This window comes from Rhinoderma darwinii, chromosome 8 (genome assembly GCF_050947455.1).
Source record: "Rhinoderma darwinii isolate aRhiDar2 chromosome 8, aRhiDar2.hap1, whole genome shotgun sequence".
NCBI classification, from domain to species: Eukaryota; Metazoa; Chordata; class Amphibia; order Anura; family Rhinodermatidae; genus Rhinoderma; species Rhinoderma darwinii.
The window spans coordinates 113,738,963-113,756,863 of NC_134694.1; the positions used below are offsets into that span (position 1 = coordinate 113,738,963).

The 17,901-nt window shown below is 44.3% G+C and overlaps 2 protein-coding genes across 3 annotated transcripts in view; both read right to left on the reverse strand.

The window, feature by feature from the left end:
• LOC142660055 (uncharacterized) overlaps window positions 1-17,901 on the reverse strand; it is a 53,146-nt gene that overhangs the window by 15,481 nt on the left and 19,764 nt on the right. Inside the window, 6 exon segments of the mRNA XM_075836704.1 lie at window positions 115-253; window positions 331-519; window positions 622-780; window positions 3,648-3,660; window positions 3,776-3,868; window positions 8,984-9,278. Of these exon segments, the coding sequence (XP_075692819.1) occupies window positions 115-253; window positions 331-519; window positions 622-780; window positions 3,648-3,660; window positions 3,776-3,868; window positions 8,984-9,278 (888 nt within the window).
• LOC142659892 (uncharacterized) lies at window positions 12,931-15,396 on the reverse strand. Of its 2 annotated transcripts, XM_075836441.1 has the most exons (6): window positions 15,308-15,396; window positions 13,941-14,107; window positions 13,670-13,852; window positions 13,443-13,581; window positions 13,225-13,322; window positions 12,931-13,144 (listed from the first exon to the last, which is right to left on the reverse strand). In XM_075836441.1, exons 2-6 carry the CDS (start codon window positions 14,028-14,030, stop codon window positions 13,025-13,027), a joined length of 630 nt encoding a protein of 209 aa, XP_075692556.1. In that variant the 5' UTR covers window positions 14,031-14,107; window positions 15,308-15,396; the 3' UTR covers window positions 12,931-13,024. The 2 variants fall into 2 exon arrangements, with proteins under 2 accessions (XP_075692556.1, XP_075692555.1); XM_075836440.1 differs by having other exon boundaries at window positions 13,225-13,581.

Here is a 17,901-nt window from a genome sequence, read left to right on the forward strand (position 1 = left end):
TGTAAGAAACACACGGGCACAGTGGCGGTACACAATGGTTATATGTGATTAGAGGTGTATCTAGGTGACCCACAAAACCGTCACAGTTATGGAGTCCGGAAACTCTCGTCTTACCCACTGGGGCTGGTGGTTCTGGTGTGAGGGGCCGGTGGTCCTCCGTCATGGCGTCCTTGTACTGATCCTTGTGTCCCTCTAAATAGTCCCACTCCTCCATGGAGAAATAGACAGTGACGTCCTGACACCTTATAGGGACCTGACAGACACAATGATACAGTCACATTATCCCTTCATGTTACTGTATCATGTCCCGGTATTCCCAGCAGCGCTCACCTCTCCAGTCAGCATCTGAATGATCTTATTGGTGATCTCCAGGATCTTCTGTTCATTCTCTTTAGGATGTGTCAGTGACTGAGGTGGAGGCACCATGATGGGGCTTCGGTTCTTGCTCCATCCTCCGGACTGACTGGGATGGGATCGGGGTGCCACACACTCGCCAGATTTCTTCACTACCGTATAATCCTGTGTATGGAGAGACACACTGATAAATATCACTCTCATCATCTCTACAGCCATGTCTTACTACCAGATAAGAGTGATGTCACGTGATATAGGATCCCTCACCTCGCCCGTCAGCAGGTAGATGATCTCCAGGGTGAGGTTTAGTATCTGCTCAGTCATTTTGTGGTTGAGACACCAAAAAAACAACTTTCTTACTGAATGAACTGGAATGCAGAAGATCTTATATGGCTGGGACCTGGCAAGAAAAAAAAAGTAGTGAGGCTAAAAACTTAAAGGGTGACAAACTTTTGACACGTCATAGTGACATGTCAGAAGTTTTGAATGGTAGGGGTCCAAGCACAGAGACCCCCACCAATCGCTAAAACGAAGCGGCAGAAGCGCTTCGTATGTGTTCAGCGTTTTCCGGGAAAGCCGATGTATCGGAGTACGGGCTCATACATTGAGCCCGTACTCCGATACATTGATTTCCGGAAAAAGCCGAACAGACACGAAGCGGCTGAGCACTCACACAAGCACTTCTGCTGCTTTGTTTTAGCGATTGGTGGGGGTCTCAGTGCTCGGACCCCCACCAATACAAACTTCTGACATATCACTATGACATGTCAGAAGTTTGTGAAATGTTTAGTTACCCTTTAAGAAAGTGTGGAATATACTCTCACTAAAAGAAAAAAATAAGGAAAGTATATAAAAATATATTAAAGGGTAATTACTTTATGACAATATTTACAGAAGAGCCACTGGACGGTGCATGGTGTTGTATGGAACGCGACTGTTTCTTTTCTGGAAAACCCTGGATTTTAATGAGTAATTTTGAATGCAATGTCAACATGGAGAAGAGTTTGCAGCCAGCCCCCGAAGCAGACGTGAGGGTCCTGGGTGAGTGGTTACACAGTATCAGCATGGGTTTATGACCGGTCCTTAGGATCAGCTGCTGAGGGGAGGTCTAAACTGGTACTAAATAAAGCACTGGATTTTATATAACTGGATTGCTCGAAAGCTTCTCTATCCTGAGGCTGCTGCACCATGTGAACTTACCTATCCCTCAGTGATACAGATCAGACACACGTGGCCCCCAGGTCTCCAGTTGAGCATCACTGCCAGTAGCGGTCCACCGAACATATTGTGGGGGCCTCCAAGGCGGTCCACAACCCCATCTACGTGCCTCTCGTTAGTCAGCCAGGGACAGGTGACACACACGACCTTTTCACGCAGCTGTATTTGTGGCCGCTGTTTGCTCTATGTATTTTATTTAGCTAAAAACAGCTGAAAAACTTTTTTCAAGATTTTCCGAGACCTTCATCAATGGGAAAGATCCCACAGTGTCCCCATAACAGAGGAGAAAACAGAGGAAATCTTCTGTCTTTATGGTTGGGCAGGGGACAGAGTTTGATTTCCCCTGGGGGTCGCATGTGGCCCTTGGGTGGCCAGTTGGGAATGACTGCTATACACTCCACCTTAAATACCGGACTTAATGAGGGAGTTTTGCAATGATTTTTTTAAAGAAAAAAAAAAAATAATACCTACTGTCACGCCGGATCAAAGGGTCCCGGTAATCACATGTCTAAGGCTGGAATCACACCGGCAGTTTTTAGCGCAATTTTTTTTTTTTTTAGCTCAAGCCAGAAGAGGATCGACAGGCAGGAAACTTTTAAGGTCCTGATCCCATCACGTGTGTGTGATATATATTTAGCGTATACACCAGGAAAGCTTACGACATACACACTAAACGCATCCATAGGGTAACATTAGTCTGATGGGGGCCAAAAGCGTTTCCATTTGGTCTCAGTTGTGCTGGTATACTGCAAAAAAAATGAAAAATTGTACGGAACAGTAAAGTAAACTGCGCTATTCCATAAAACAGAATCGGAAAGCTCCAGTGACATCGATTCCCCGGGCAGATAGCAGTGCGGGACTCCGGTTTGCGCAAGGTCTTGCGGTCGCGGGGGAAATAGGACCGCCATGCCGGTGGTGTCTGGAGTCCCTGGCTAGATTGCTTCTGAAGCTCTGGCCAGGGACTTCGCCATCACAAAACTCCTGACATCACTGTCCACATATGTAGAGTCTTTCACACATCTCCTCCAATAGTCTCAGCAGGACCTCCCTCCCACTACCCCCAGTAGTCACAGCACAACCTCCCCCCTCATCAGCTACATACACTACAGTCATACAGCTTGTGATAACCCAGTAATGTCTCTGTGGGACACTGCAATGCGTGATTACCTGGACGTCTAGAGGGAGTGTCTGGGAGACGCTGGTGAGAAGTGACATCACATCTACATATAGATCATATACATCACGTGATAATAACAATGACCACAACACACTGACCAGTATCATGCCCGGAGACTTCACTGCACGGGGGATGAAGGACCTTGCATGATGTCACTGTCACGTGACCGGCAGGGGCGGAGTCAATTCGGAGCGACTGAGCTTGCCTAAGCATGTGACTGATCACGTGAGCACGACACTGACAGGTCCTCTGTTCAACTGAGAGAACCAAAGGTCCTAGATTAGATAGATAGATTAGATAGATAGATAGATAGATAGATAGATAGATATGAGATAGATAGATTAGATAGATAGATAGATAGATAGATAGATAGATAGATAGATAGATAGATAGATAGATAGATAGATAGATAGATAGATAGATAGATAGATAGATAGATAGATAGATTAGATAGATAATCCATAACGCTGGGTTCACACATTTGGTATTTGTTGCAGAATGAACACCGATATTCTGCAGCAAAGTACAGCACAATGTAAGTGAATGTGTTTTTTTGGGGCTTTAAAAAATTCTGCAGATTTTCATACAGTGTCTATTGCACGTTCTCTGTTCTGGAAATGCCGCGCATTCTCCTTGCAGATTTCATCCAGTGCAGGTAACTTGGATTTCAAGTCTGTTTTAATAGTGTGAACTCAGCCCCATGGAGAGATTTCCACCTCTTCTGTGTCTTGAACCCGCTCCTGACTTACAAATTCTGTTGTAAAACTGTCCAAAATAGAGAAGTGTGAACGAGGACTTAGACTAAAATTTCTTACAACCCATGAAGAGGCGAGTCTGGGTCATTTTATTGGGGGTGAGACCTCTAGTGAGAATTTTTTTTTTTTTAGATGGAACTCACATGGATGGGGGAGCTGAGAGGGAAGGCAGATATGGTTAGAGAAAATGGGATCCGATGGTCAGAGAAATAAGATCAGATTCTTGAGACAGTCAGGAATTTCCAATGGCGACACCAGGCCAATCTCTCACCAGAAGTAATGGCAGAGTGAGAGGTCCGTTTGCTTAGAGAACTGGAAGCCTCTTCTGCAGTTCCGATACATGAAATAAGATCTACGTAGAATACTTACAAATACACATGAAATAGCTGTAATAACTGAGGAAGCAGCAGACACCACCTTAGAAAGAGAGTGAATTTATTATAGCAACTTTGTTCTATTGATCATTTTAGGATTTACGTCAGGTCCCCCCAAAAAAGGGGACACACTGGGGTCGCCCCTCAATACAGTATGCAATACAGAGCCATATTGTAGCCCACCTAGCTCGGTGTCAGGATCCATATTATGGACTGAGTTTTCCCCCAGAAGCTCTAAAATCCCTGGACCCCTCTGGTAGTATCCACCTGGGATTCATACACAATGCTCCGTGAACGTGTAGTGCTCCAATACGATGTGCGATACAGAACCGGACTGTCCAGGTGCCATACAACACACCATAAGGGTATGTTCACACGGCAGCGTCCGTAACGGCTGAAATTACCGGGATGTTTCCGCCTGAAAACATCCCCGTAATTTCAGCCGTACCGGCATGTGCAGGCGCTTGAACGCCGCATCCATTACGGACGTAATTGGCGCTGCTTTTCATTGGAGTCAATGAATAACGGCTCCAATTACACCCAAAGAAGTGACAGGCCACTTCTTTGACGCGGGCGTCTATTTACGCGCCGTCATTTGACAGCGGCGTGTAAATTACGCCTCGTGTGAACAGACAAACGTCTGCCCATTGCTTTCAATGGGCAGATGTTTGTCAGCGCTATTGAGGCGCTATTTTCGGACGTAATTCGGGGCAAAAACGCCCGAATTACGTCCGTAATTAGTGCGTGTGAACATACCCTAAAGAGACCTGTTCTGAAAGTTCAGAGTCGGCAAAAGCTCTGAGCAAGAAGCACGAAGACCAAGAAGCCCCCCAAACAGGTCAGAGACAAAGTCGTGGGGAAGTATAGATCAGGGATGGGTGATAATCCCAGGGAGCACAATAAAATCCATTATACCAAAATGTAAAGAATATGGCACAACTACCAAAACTTACGGACTGGGCAAGGAGGGCAATAACGACACCAACGATAACACAGAAGGAGCTCCAAAGATCCACAGTGGAGATGGAAGTATCACTATAAGCCATACCCTCCTCATAGTGGGGCTTTATAGAAGAGGGCCAGAAAATAGACTTTGCTTAAAGAAAACCATAAGAAAACAAGTTTTTAATTCGCCAAACTTCATCTGGCAGACACTCCAAACACATAGAAGAAGGTTCCCTGGTCAGATGAGACTAAGGCTGGGTTCACACACACTATTTACGGACGTAATTCGGGCGTTTTAACCTCAAATTACGTCAGAAAATACGGCTCCAATGCGCCGGCAAACATCTGCTCATTCATTTCAATGGGCTTTACGATGTTCGGTGCCGAAGGTCATTTTTTTTACGCGCCGGTGTCAAAAGACGGCCGTAAAAAAGACGCCCGCGTCAAAGAAGTGCCTGTCACTTCTTGGTACGTAATTGCAGCCGTTTTCCATTGGCACCATAGATAAACAGCTCCAATTACGTCCGTAATGGACACAGCGAAAAACACCGCCAACATGCCATTACGTCTGAAATTCAGGAGCTGTTTTCTCCTGAAAACAGCTCCCTGATTTCAGCCGTAATGAACGCTGCCGTGTGAACATACCCTGACATTTTACTTTTTGACCGTATTGGAAAATACTATGTGCGGCGCAAACCCAACACTTCCCATCGCCCAAGAACACCATTCCCACAGCGAAGCACAGTGGTGGCAGGGTTATGCTGTTAGGGCGGGGACTGGAAAACTGGTCAGGATTGAAGGACAGATGGATGGCAGTAAATACAGGGCAATTCTTGTGAGAAACCTGTTTAAAGGGGTTTCCCACAAAACACATGTATCCCCTATCCGACCGGTAAGTCCCCCGAAGTCCTCCATGAGAAGCATAGGACTTCTGGAGTCTGTGTCCAGCTTGTGTGTTTGGCTGCTCCATAGAAATGAATGGAGCGCCGGTCGCGCTTGTGCTCATCCGCGACCGGCACTACATTCATTTCTATGGAGCTGCCGGACACAGACCCCGGAAGTCCCAATCTTCTCATGGTGTACTAAGACAAAGTAAAAAAGACACGGCGCCACATAGTGCAGATCAGTAGGTAATGTGGGAGAGCAACAAAGGAAAACGTGCTCACCTTGTAGTTGCAAATACTGGCAAGTATTACGCTTGTAATATGCAGGTACACTGTGTCATGTGGAAGAAAGCTGCTGCCTGGTCCCATACGCAACGACCATAAGGGGTTGCCGGTAATAATAAATGGAACAAGGGACAAAAAGCGAGGGACCATACAGGCGCTGCTGAATGATGAAATTAACCCAAGTTCATGATTTGAAGGAGGGTAAATGTTTAGAAAAGATGCTACGCGTTTCAACGCCGGATCGGCGTCTTCATCAGGCAAGTGAAATGCATACAAATAACATAGGTATATATATATATATATATATACACATGACAGCAATTTGTGATTATACTAATTGGACTAATTAAGAAGCACCACCGAAAAAAACACCAAATGGAGGCAGGTCAAAGATCAAAGGTAAAAAGTTACGTAATGAATAACACAGTAGAGAATCTAAAAATGATTAGACTGTGTTATTCATTCCGTAACTTTTTACCTTTGATCTTTGACCTGCCTCCATTTGGTGTTTTTTTCGGTGCTTCGTCTGAATTAGTCCAATTAGTATAATCACAAATTGCTGTCATGTATATATATATATACCTATGTTATTTGTATGCATTTCACTTGCCTGATGAAGACGCCGGTCCGGCGTTGAAACGCGTAGCATCTTTTCTAAATATGAACTTGGGTTCATTTTATCATTAAGCAGCGCCTGTATGGTCCCTCTCTTTTTGTCCCTTGTTCCATTTAAGCTTCTCATGGAGCACTTTGGGGGACTTTCCCAGCGGTCGGACCCCCAGTGATCACACATGTATCCCCTATACTGTGGATAGGGGTTACAAGTGTTTTGTGGGACAACCCCTTTAAGTCTGCCAGAGATTTGAGCTTGGGCTGGAGGTTCACCTTCCAGCAAGACAATGACCCTAAACATACTGGAGGGGTTTAAGAGGAAGCATTTACATGTCTTGGATTCAAAGTCTAGACCTCAATCCAATTGAGAATCTGTAGCATGTCCTGAAGACTGCGGTACATTAACACAACACATCTAACTTGGAGGAGTTGGAGCAGTTTAGCCCGGCAGAACGGGCAAAAATCCCAGTGTCTAGATGTGTTACGCTCATAGAGACTTGTATCTGGAATTGCAGCAAAAGGCTCCACAAAGCACGGACTTTCAGGGGGTGAATACTTATGCACATTAAAGTTCACTGTTTTGTGCTTTAATTATTGTCTGTATCACAATGACATTTTGTGGGCATGTGTAAATCAAATGGTATGGCCCGCCCAAACATCCATTTTAATTCAAGATTGCAATGCAACAAAATGTATATTTTACGCAAGGCACTGTACCCGATGTCTGAACTCTCGTATCGCCAACAGTTACTTCTTCCAGGCCAACCGTACAGGTCTATTTCAATGGGGAAGGGGAAATAAGCCACTTCCAGATCTAACATCCCTGATCCTCCATTCCATCGAATGTGGGGGGGGGGGGGTGGGAGTCAGCGTGGAAAGCCGATCAGAATCAAAGCCGTACAGCGCTCACCGGAGTGCTGCTGCTGCTTTGTTTTAGCGACCAGTGGGGGTCTCAGTGCTCGGACCCCCACCGATCAAAATTATGACATGACACTATGAGATGCCAAAAGTTTTTTAAAAGTTTAGTTACCCTTTAAAGGGAATGTGTCGTTAGAAATGTTTTTTGTTTTTTTTTCAGTTAAACAATTAGTATATAAGTGATTACACATTAATTTAATTTTTTCACAAGTCAGGAAATATTATAAATTAGATTCTAATTTATAACATTTCCATGTGCTGGCCACTAGAGGGAGGAGGTCCCAAAATTGCAGCATGGTCACTGTGGTAAAGCAACCTCATTGATTTATGCTGCAAAGTTGGGGTGGACACACTCTCTGTAGTGTCCTCACACAATCCCCCCTCCCTTCTTCTGGCTAGTGCCAGGCGGGGGAGGGGTTTGAATGTCTTCAAAACCGCCTACAATGTGTGCCGCCATTTTCTGAGCGACTGCACAGCGGTAGGAGGTTCTAAAGCAGACAGTATCACACAGTCGCACATCATACACGAACATAAATTACCTGCTCCTGCCGCCGCCTCCACTGGTCTACCAAAGTTCTTGCCGCCCACGCTCCTCTTCCTTGCGCCTTCGCTTCGTTGAACATATGGCCGGAAGCCGCGGCCGGAAGTCGCCATCTTACTGTCCGGCAGCGGCTTCCGTTCCACATGAAAATGGCGCCAGATTTCGCTCTACGAACGAGCTTCGTTCTGGTCTTTATGGGAACGGCGCACTGCGCAGTTCACACACAGATGGCGTACGCTCCTGAGAATAGAACGGCTCCCGGTCACATTCACTATGGGGTTGTATGTGCCGTATTCCATCTCTGCATGTGTCGTTAATCGACACATACAGAGATGAAAAAAAACAGCCCCCATAGAGAAGTAAATGTATGAATAGAGTAAAAAGGAGAAAGTGACAACATAAAGAAATACAATTTTTTTTTACATTATATTAAAAGCAATATAATAAAAAAAATAAAAAATCATGACACCTTCCCTTTGAGTTTTAAGGTGAGCTCCTCCTTTTATTGGGAAAAAAGTGCGTTTTCATGATTGCGATCCCCCAGTGTCTACTAATTCTTGAATGTGCGCTAAAGAGCAAAGGGAGGTCGTGTTTCTCTTAAATCAAATGCTAATGTCACATGAACGTGAGACCTTATAGATAACACTGCACCCTGCAGGTCCTGGAGTAGCCGTTTCTGTGGTAGTTCTGGTCCTGGGGGAAAACATTTAATAAAATGATGACAATTAAAATGTATTTTCCAATGAAATTTTTTCGACCTCCAACAAGGGCCAAATTTTTAGAAGAACATTTCCCACATCGTTCAGGTGAAACGACTTCTCTGTGCGGATTCTCCAGTTTGATTTACTTATACAAAAAGTTTCCCCTCCCTCTTCGAATTCTCCGATGCACAACATTTTGTAAGACGTTGTGGACCTGACTAGGACTTCTCTCTCGTGTGGATTCTTTGGTGTCGAACGAGACTTCTTTTCCTGTTAAAACATTTCCCGCACACCGTACATTCAAATGGCTTCTCTCCTGTGTGAGCGATCTGATGTACAACAAGATCTGACTTCTGGATAAAACATTTGCCACATACTGAACATGGAAACGGACGCTCCCCCGTGTGGATTCTGTGATGTGCAAAAAGACTGGACTTCATGGCGAAACGTTTCCCACATTCTGAACATAAGAAGGGCTTCTCCCCGGTGTGAGTTTTCTGATGTCGAACCAGATCCGATTTCCTTTTGAAGCATTTCCCGCACTCCGTACAGGAGAGGGGTTTCTCCGCGGTGTGAACTTTGAGATGTTCAAGAAAGTTTGATCTCATGGCAAAACATTTTCCGCATTCTGCACATGGAAATCGCCCCTCATTCATGGGATTGTTCTTCGGCTTCACACCTTCAGGCCTTGGAAGGAGATGTAGAGTCTGTGACGGATCAGATGACGCTTGTGTGAGAGGAGTGGGATCAGATACGCTGTGGACAAGTGAAGGAATGTTTAGGGTAATGAAATGTTGTCCATAAATATTTTGTGTAATATTAAGGTTTGCTTCACAATATGAAGACGAAGGGAGAGGATTGCAGCCAAGGCTCGGCGGGACATCTGTGGGGAATAAAAAGAGATACTGGGTTTGTCTTTATTTAGAAAACAAGGTAGAGTACACGCCTTCGCCGTAAGGCCTCACGCACGCTTCCGTCGGCCATTGAACGGCCGCTAATGACGGTTCCGCGAATCACGGACCGCACACGGATGGCTTCCGTCTGCAGTCCGTTGCTTCATGGACCAAATCAATGCAAAGGCCGAGACTGTTCCATCAAAAACGGGCAGGAGTAGGACCTGCACTACTTTTGACGGAACGGCCGCACGGTTCGTTAAAACAACGGAAGTGTGCATGGCGCCATTGAAATTAATGTGTCAGGGTGAGATCAGTCAAAACAACGGATAGCACCCTGACGAAAAAAAAACTGAAGTGGGCATGAGGTCTAAGGCCTTGTTCACATGGCGTGTATTCAATGCTTCCTATTGACATCAATGGGAAAGTGCATAAGACGCGGTTTTTTTACAATCGCATTTATAAACACGTTGTGTAAAAAAAGCTTCGGTTAATTCTTGGCACCGAAAACGCGCCTAATTCCCATTGTTAATGGAAGTCCTAATTACGGGTCAAAAACGCCTGTATTTTAAAAAACGCTAGCGTTTTTAACACATTTACACGTATATTTTTTTTTTAGCGCAGTGTGAACGAGTCCTAAGACCAGATATCTGCAACCCAGTGTCAGGTCAGAAGAGGCGTTGAGCAAAGACAGTCAAAAACTATGGCGTCCCTTCATTCTACCAATACACCAGAACTTATTACAGTAAAAAAAACAACACATTTACCATTGCTTTAACGTATAACGCCAACATATTTCGTAGTACTAGAGATTTTCGTCGCTCGCAGTGAAGCTCACAATTGAATATCCCTATGTCAGACACACAATGGCCGGTTTCATAGGAAGCCAATGTTTTTGAAATGTGGGAGAAAACCCACAGAAAGAAGATACAAACAGCGCCACGCCTGTCCATGGGTTGTGTCTGGTATTGCAGCTCAACTTTATTGAAGTGAAGAAGGCTACGCTGCAATACCACACACAACCTGTGGACATCTGTGGTGCTGTTTCTGGAAGAAAGCAGCCATGTTTTTCTAATCCTGGAGAAATGCAGCAAAACGTCACGTGTGAGCTCAGCCTTAGAGGAGCCTGTGACTCTCAAGTACAAGCAGGCTACCATGATGGTCACAAAATGTAATAAGTTCTTGAATTGTCTACAGCAATCATGGATTTTGCACACGATAGAGAATTGTCAGGGTGTTCAGAGCCTTCAGCTCCTTTAGACTGTATTGAAGCCCTACAGGTAGGAGTCTAGGTGCAGAATATGTAGCTTCTTTCTCATTTGCTGATGTCACCATTGGACCCTCCCGCTTATTGCGCCATAAGATAGGGTGAAGGATCGGCTCTGTATGAGCCACCCTACATATGCATCTGGATTAATAAACATTTGGACGCAGACACCGGACTCGCACTTGTATGGCCTCTTTTGGTAATCGGGTGACACAGATATTAGTCCTATGACAGTCAATATGGCTGACGTTGTTAATCATGAAACAGCTACTTCCTTTCTCAGAAAATGAAGGCGGGGTAAGTCTGGAATATAAATAGCTGAAAAAAAGCTGTGTATGTAGGCTCTCATATTATATGATACACTTTACCGTAACATCTGGTTGCACTAATGGTTAACTTTCCATCCTCCACAGAATTCATCATTATCAGGGAATCTCCACGTTCTGTCCTCTAGTGACATATGACTATGATAGGACGTGAGGGGAGCGGGAGTGTCATAGGGACTGATGAATCCTTAACCCTACAGTCGGGATATTTTCCTCCTTCGTTCACATTAGCCTCGTGGCTTATATTCTTAACTATGACGGATTCATTTAAAAATCCCATTGATCCAGAGTACCCGACAGAACGACAGTAATGTGACCAGAGCCTTTCACCTCCCCATACATGTGTAGCTGAGTGCAGCAAGTAATGGGGAGGGCTGCACAAATCCTGGGGCACTTTACATTTTTTTTCCACCCTCCTTCATTATTTAGATATCGGTGCCATTATATTTGGCGCCCGATACTTAAAATAACCCCCTGAACTGGCAAGGGGGCGTGTTACTGTGGCTGTGACACTGTCCAATCAGATACGGACAGTGTTACAGCAAGAGCGAGGATAGGGGAGAGTGTGCGCGCGTGTGCACGCTCTCACTCTCCAGCTTTCAAGATCAGTCTCCTGCCAAACTGGCAAGGGGGCGTGTCACTGCTACGGACAGTGTAAGGGCTTTGGAGAGGAGAGCACACATGCGTGCTCTCATCTCTTCAGCTCTTGCGAGAGATCAGTCTTGTACTTTGTCTGCCGAACTGGCAAGGGGGCGTGTCACTGCTACGGAGGCTTGCACTGTCCGTAGCAGAGACACGCCCCCTTGCCAGTTCGGCAGAAGACTGATCTTAAAAGCTGAAGATTGAGAGCGTGCACGCGCGCGCACTCTCTCCTCTATCTTGCTGTAACACTGTTCGAATTTTTTTTTAAAGTGCCCCAGGATTTGTGCAGCCCTCCCCATTACATGCTGCACATGTATGGGGAGGTGAAAGCTTCTCTTTAAAGGGAACCTGTCACCAGCATTTCACCTATTGAACTTTACTTATCCCTCATTGGCCGCTGCTATCAAAAGTTCATTACCGTTATCCCCTCTCCTAAACTCCTCTTCCGACTGTAAATAACGGTCTGCAAACATTTTGTGCCTTTTATCGTAATAATCCGGTGTCCCGTTGTGCGCACACACCTGAAGAGGACATCAATGCACAAGCGCAGGATTTTGTGTGCTGGGGAAGGTGAGGAGCTGTCAATCAAAAGTAAGGAGGCGGGGCTAACCCGGAAAGACTTGAGGAATGAAGATATGACTCTTTTCAAAAGAAGATTTGACTCTTTTATGCTCATTTGCATACGGTGCGGGAACACTAAAAAAACTGAATACTAAAGCTACAGAGCCGACTAAGAAGACAATTATAGGTTATAGAGAAATGTTTTTTCACCCACTACCACCTGATATTGCTGGTTTAATAGGTGAAATGCTGATAACATGTTCCCTTTAAGGGGTTTTACGCTGGGCAATTATCGGGCAAACGCTCGTTCATCTGCTGGTCGTATCGTTTTAAAAAAGTTAAATATTATCGTTGTCGGCAGCACATCTCCGTGTGTAAACCGGGAGACGCGCTGCCGACATGATAATAATGGATGGGGACGACCGCTCGTCCCCATACATAGCTACGTGTGACAGGAGCAAGAAAAATCGTCCGGTGTAATAGGGCCTTTAGCTTGTAGTGACAGGAGGTTTAGAATAAGAGATTGTTGTCATCAGTGGACAAGAATATGTGACGCTCCAATACTGGGTGCTTATTGCTCACCTGCGCTGATATTGGTAGGATTTTCCGCCTCCGTACATGGGAGATCACCTTTGAAATACTCGTCGTCTCCCTCGATCTCTTCCACTTTGACAATAATCAGGTCATCAATCTAAAACATTAAATGCACTTGATTAAATGCAGTTTGATGTGGGGATGTCGCCTTATGTTCTTTTTATCAGATTCTTCTACCTGATGATCCAGTGGGACATTAGGATTTTCCCCTGGACCATCCTGAGAATAAAGGGGAGGGGGACAACTCTCTGGGGAGTTACTTTTACTGGATCCATCTGTAAGAAACACATATAGTGACTGATTACAATGTTTATATGGGATTAGAGGTCTATCTAGGTGACCCACAAAACTGATCTCTCCTCCACACTTACGGAGTCTGGAGAGTCTCGTCTTACCCACTGCGGCTGGTGGTTCTGGTGTGAGGGGCCGGTGGTCCTCCGTCATGACGTCCTTGTACTGATCCTTGTGTCCCTCTAAATATTCCCACTCCTCCATGGAGAAATAGACAGTGATGTCCTGACACCTTATAGGGACCTGACAGACAATGATACCGTCACATTATCCAGACATATTATCCCTTCATGTTACCGTATCATGTCCCGGTAGTCCCAGCAGCGCTCACCTCTCCAGTCAGCATCTGAATGATCTTATTGGTGATCTCCAGGATCTTCCGCTCATGGCTTCTCTCTTGTATCAGTGCTGGAGGCACCATGATGGGGCCTTGGCTCTCACTCCACCCTCCGGACACATTAGGATAGGAGTTGGGTGCCACACACTCACCAGATTTCTTCACTACCGTGTAATCCTATGTATGGAGAGATACACTGATGAATATCACTCTCATCATCTCTGATCGCATGCTGTCACGTGATGTAATTCTCAGGATCCCTCACCTCTCCAGTCAGCAGGTAGATGATCTCCAGGGTGAGGTTTAAGATCTGCTCAGTCATTTTGTGACTCCTGTGATTCCTGTCCGTCTCCATCCTTGAGTGGTCAGTCTGCAGAGGGACAATTCTCTAGCAGATGGATGTGAATGTGGCGGATCCTTTACTGCAGGAACCTGGAGAGCGGACAAGAGGAGCGAGACTGAAATCACATGAGAACATCCCGTATGAATAAACTCTCACTAATTGAGGAATAATAAAGAAAATATTACAGTGTAATTAGTTTTGGAATTTGGAATTTCCAATTTGCAACCGGAAGACAAATGTCTAGAATCAACTGAAGCTAAAGACGACTAGGAAACAAGTGGGTAAGGCTGGATTCACACGAGCATGTTCAGTCCGTAAAGGACGGAACATATTTCGGACGCAAGTCCCGGACCGAACACACTGCAGGGAGCCGGGCTGGAGCACTCAAGCAAACAAAGGAACTGGAACCTGCACAGTCCACAGGGTAGACATCATTCTAAACTTGAAAACCGATCCTGCTTTTTAGGCAGTAAGATTTACCAAAGTGCAGGAGAGTCCGGTCAGCATGGGAAGGAATGGCTGCCATGCAGGGGAAATGTATGGCCAGATGCTGCTCTGCATTCTCTCTTATGATGTTCTGCAGCAGCAGCAGCAGCGAGAAGGCTGTATAATAGACACTGCAGCTGCTGAAGCGAGGGAGCACAAACTCAAGTAATGGTTGACACAGGAAAAGGATTTCCTGCAAGTGTGACCTGTGACAGACTGCTTCTGTAGGAAGAGATAAGCGGTGTCTGTGCAGTGCCGCTTTTCTCGGTATAATCATCAGGCTCTGACATCAGAATGTGAGGAGTATACAAATATTTACAAACACATATCTATAAAATATATATATATATATATATACACATATACACAAAACAGTAGTAGTGAGTGGACAGGACACCTGTTAGATAATGATCGCCAGTGCCCGTGGAGTCTGGATGGACGGGTCCGTGGGCTGACCAACATATAAGGCAAAACAAGTCGGTCCTCCAGAGATGCAGAAATGTCTTTAATGTATCACATGAGCAGAAAGATACATATTATCTATTGTCTAATGCTTCATATGTATCTTTTTGCTCATGTGATACATTAAAGAAATTTTTGTATCTCAAGTGCTATGGAGCAATGTACGGGCTACCGTGCTCAATACATAACACTTAATAACCGTTTTATCACTAATACACAGACACCTGAGTGTGGTAGAAATTTTGGCCAAGGCTATTTATTAAATTGTAAATATATATATATACACGTTCACACTTTGTGATAATGAAGGAATGCGTTTGCGGGGGGACGGAAGAAATTACCTGGACGTGTATCGAAGACGCTGAGGAGGGAAAATGATGAATCCCTGGAAACATCCACTGACTCCCCAGGAGATTCCTGCTCACTGTGGATGAAGGACCTTCGATGATGTCACGGTCATGTGACCAAGCACGTAACTACTACAGCAACCCATGTGACCGTGACATCATGATCATCAAAGGTCCTCTATCCACTAAGATCAACAAATACAGAGTGAAATAAATGTGCCGGCGCTGATATATATATACAGACGCATCATATTCCAAATATACTGCTCGCTGAATTTAAGGCTGTAGTAGTAAATCTGCCCCTATGTGGTTCAATTCTGCGTCATGTTCAAGATCTCTGCTGGCTGTCAGTGAATGGAAACATTCCTTTACATCCAAAGGCTGAAAACCTGTACAGACTTAAATATTGATGGCCTATCGTTATTTAAATAGGGGTCCGTTCCCGGGATGCCCGCCAATCGGTAGAATGAAGGGCGTTTTGGACTCGTTGGCTTGCCCCATCATTGTTTACATCTGGGTGGCTGTACCAGGCCTGACTTCCCAGTACCATTCAAGTGAATAGGACTGGGCTGCAGTACCAGACACAATCGTTTGTACAGCATTTTGCCTGTGTACAGGATGAGGGGGGCGCCAGCAATTGACGTAGGAAATGGTGAGTTTTTACCGCAGCGGAGAGCCTCTGGCTTTCAATGGAATTGATGCAGAAATTTTCTGCAACGATTCCGTTGTGTGTGGGCAAGCCCTAAGAGTTATATGTCACCCCAGTGCTGGGCTCTCAGCTACACTGGTCCTTAATCTCCCCCATGCTGCTGCTGCTTCTATATATGTGATAGATAAAGATAGAACAGCAAGATCTTGTCTATGTTTGCCGTTTACGTGAGTCAGGATAGCAGTTAGGCTCCACCCACTAAGAGAAAATGGGGAATTAGAGATAGGGTAAAATAGAAAAAATGCAGAATACAAGTCATATAATGGCCAGAAATAGTGTTATTACTCAGTGTACACACATATGACAGCTTACTCTGAAAAGTCATCTGAATGGTTAGGTACGCTTTAAATCCTGTGAGGCTGTGTTCAAATGTTGGGAGTTTCGCACCTTATTACCATGGCAAAAAACAACCTTAATACCTTTCACAGCTGAGGGTTTGGACTCTAGCTTGATACATTTTACCTGCACTGATACATTGTAACAAACAATCTAGACAGGAGAGATAATCATGCTAGTGATGGGATTGGATGCAGATCTGTCATTAATGACTTTACAGGACTGCATCTGACAACGACCACACTGGTTCATGCCACTAATGGGTTCTGACAGTCAGCAGAAAATGGTCTAAATTGGCCTTTTCGATGTCCAAAATTTGCAGTATATGATCAGCGCAATTATCCATACTGTCCATGTTGGATGTTGAGAGCAGTTTCTCAATCACAGATGTAGATACATTTAGAAGATGGAGGTTTTTAGGTATTTGATGAATTGGGATCTAAAACAAGGGGCAGAGATTAATGTTTCTAGAAGCAGATCACGTCTAGGTCAGAGTCCTCAATGTATGGCCGTAGCGATTTACCTCACTTCTCTTATTAAATCTACCTGGCAAGGAAATTAGAAGGTCTGAAACACAGGTGATGTTCAACAATATGTTACTGTAGTGTTTTATGTGGTAGTTATGAACAGGCGTCCATCCGGTTTCCCTCAGTGTTCTGATTACGGCAAAAAATGCTGCATAGAGCGGAAAAAAAACAACGAATTTCTCCAGCACATCCATAAAAAAAATATTACGTTTTATTTATATATCAGGTTAAAATCCAGAGAGAGCTTAGGTTAGGCATGTAGACGCTTACGCGTTTCTAACAAAAGTGTTCTTACTCATAGCATACGTCACTAAGATAATGCATGCGTTTTAAAACCATAATTAGCCAATCCTAACGGCTCCCAATGCGAGACTCATTTATTTATATGTATTTTTTCATTCAAGAAAAATCTCATTACACAAATTATAGTAAATATTAATTTTTTATATGGCCGAAGGCAACAACACCGATACAGATATAAGTAACCTATCACATTAATCTCTTATTACCATGATACAATACAAAGAAATTACTTTATGTATATTAGCTCCTAATAATAAGTCCTCATATAGGAAAATCCTAATATATATACAGTATCTCAGAAAGGTTTCTTCAAATGTGGCGGGAGTAGATGTAATGTATGCAAATATAGTATTAAGACGAAGGATTTCATTTCTCAAAAAAACTTTAAAAAATTGATACATTCATGAATTGGGATTGACATCATGTAGTCTATGCTGTTATTTGTACTTTCTGCAATTAGATTTACATAGGATGCACAATTAGAAAATGCAAAACTCGCAATAGTTTTTCTGCGTTTGCGCATATATACTGCTAATGTGAACGAATGTCAATTAATATGAACGCCTGCATGCTTTATGAATCTGTGTGGAGTCTAGCATTGGGAGCGGTTAGGATTGGCTAATTAGGGTTTTAAAACACATGCATTATCTTAGTGACGTATGCAATGAGTAAGAACACTTTTATTTGAAACGCGTAAGCGTCTACACTCCTAA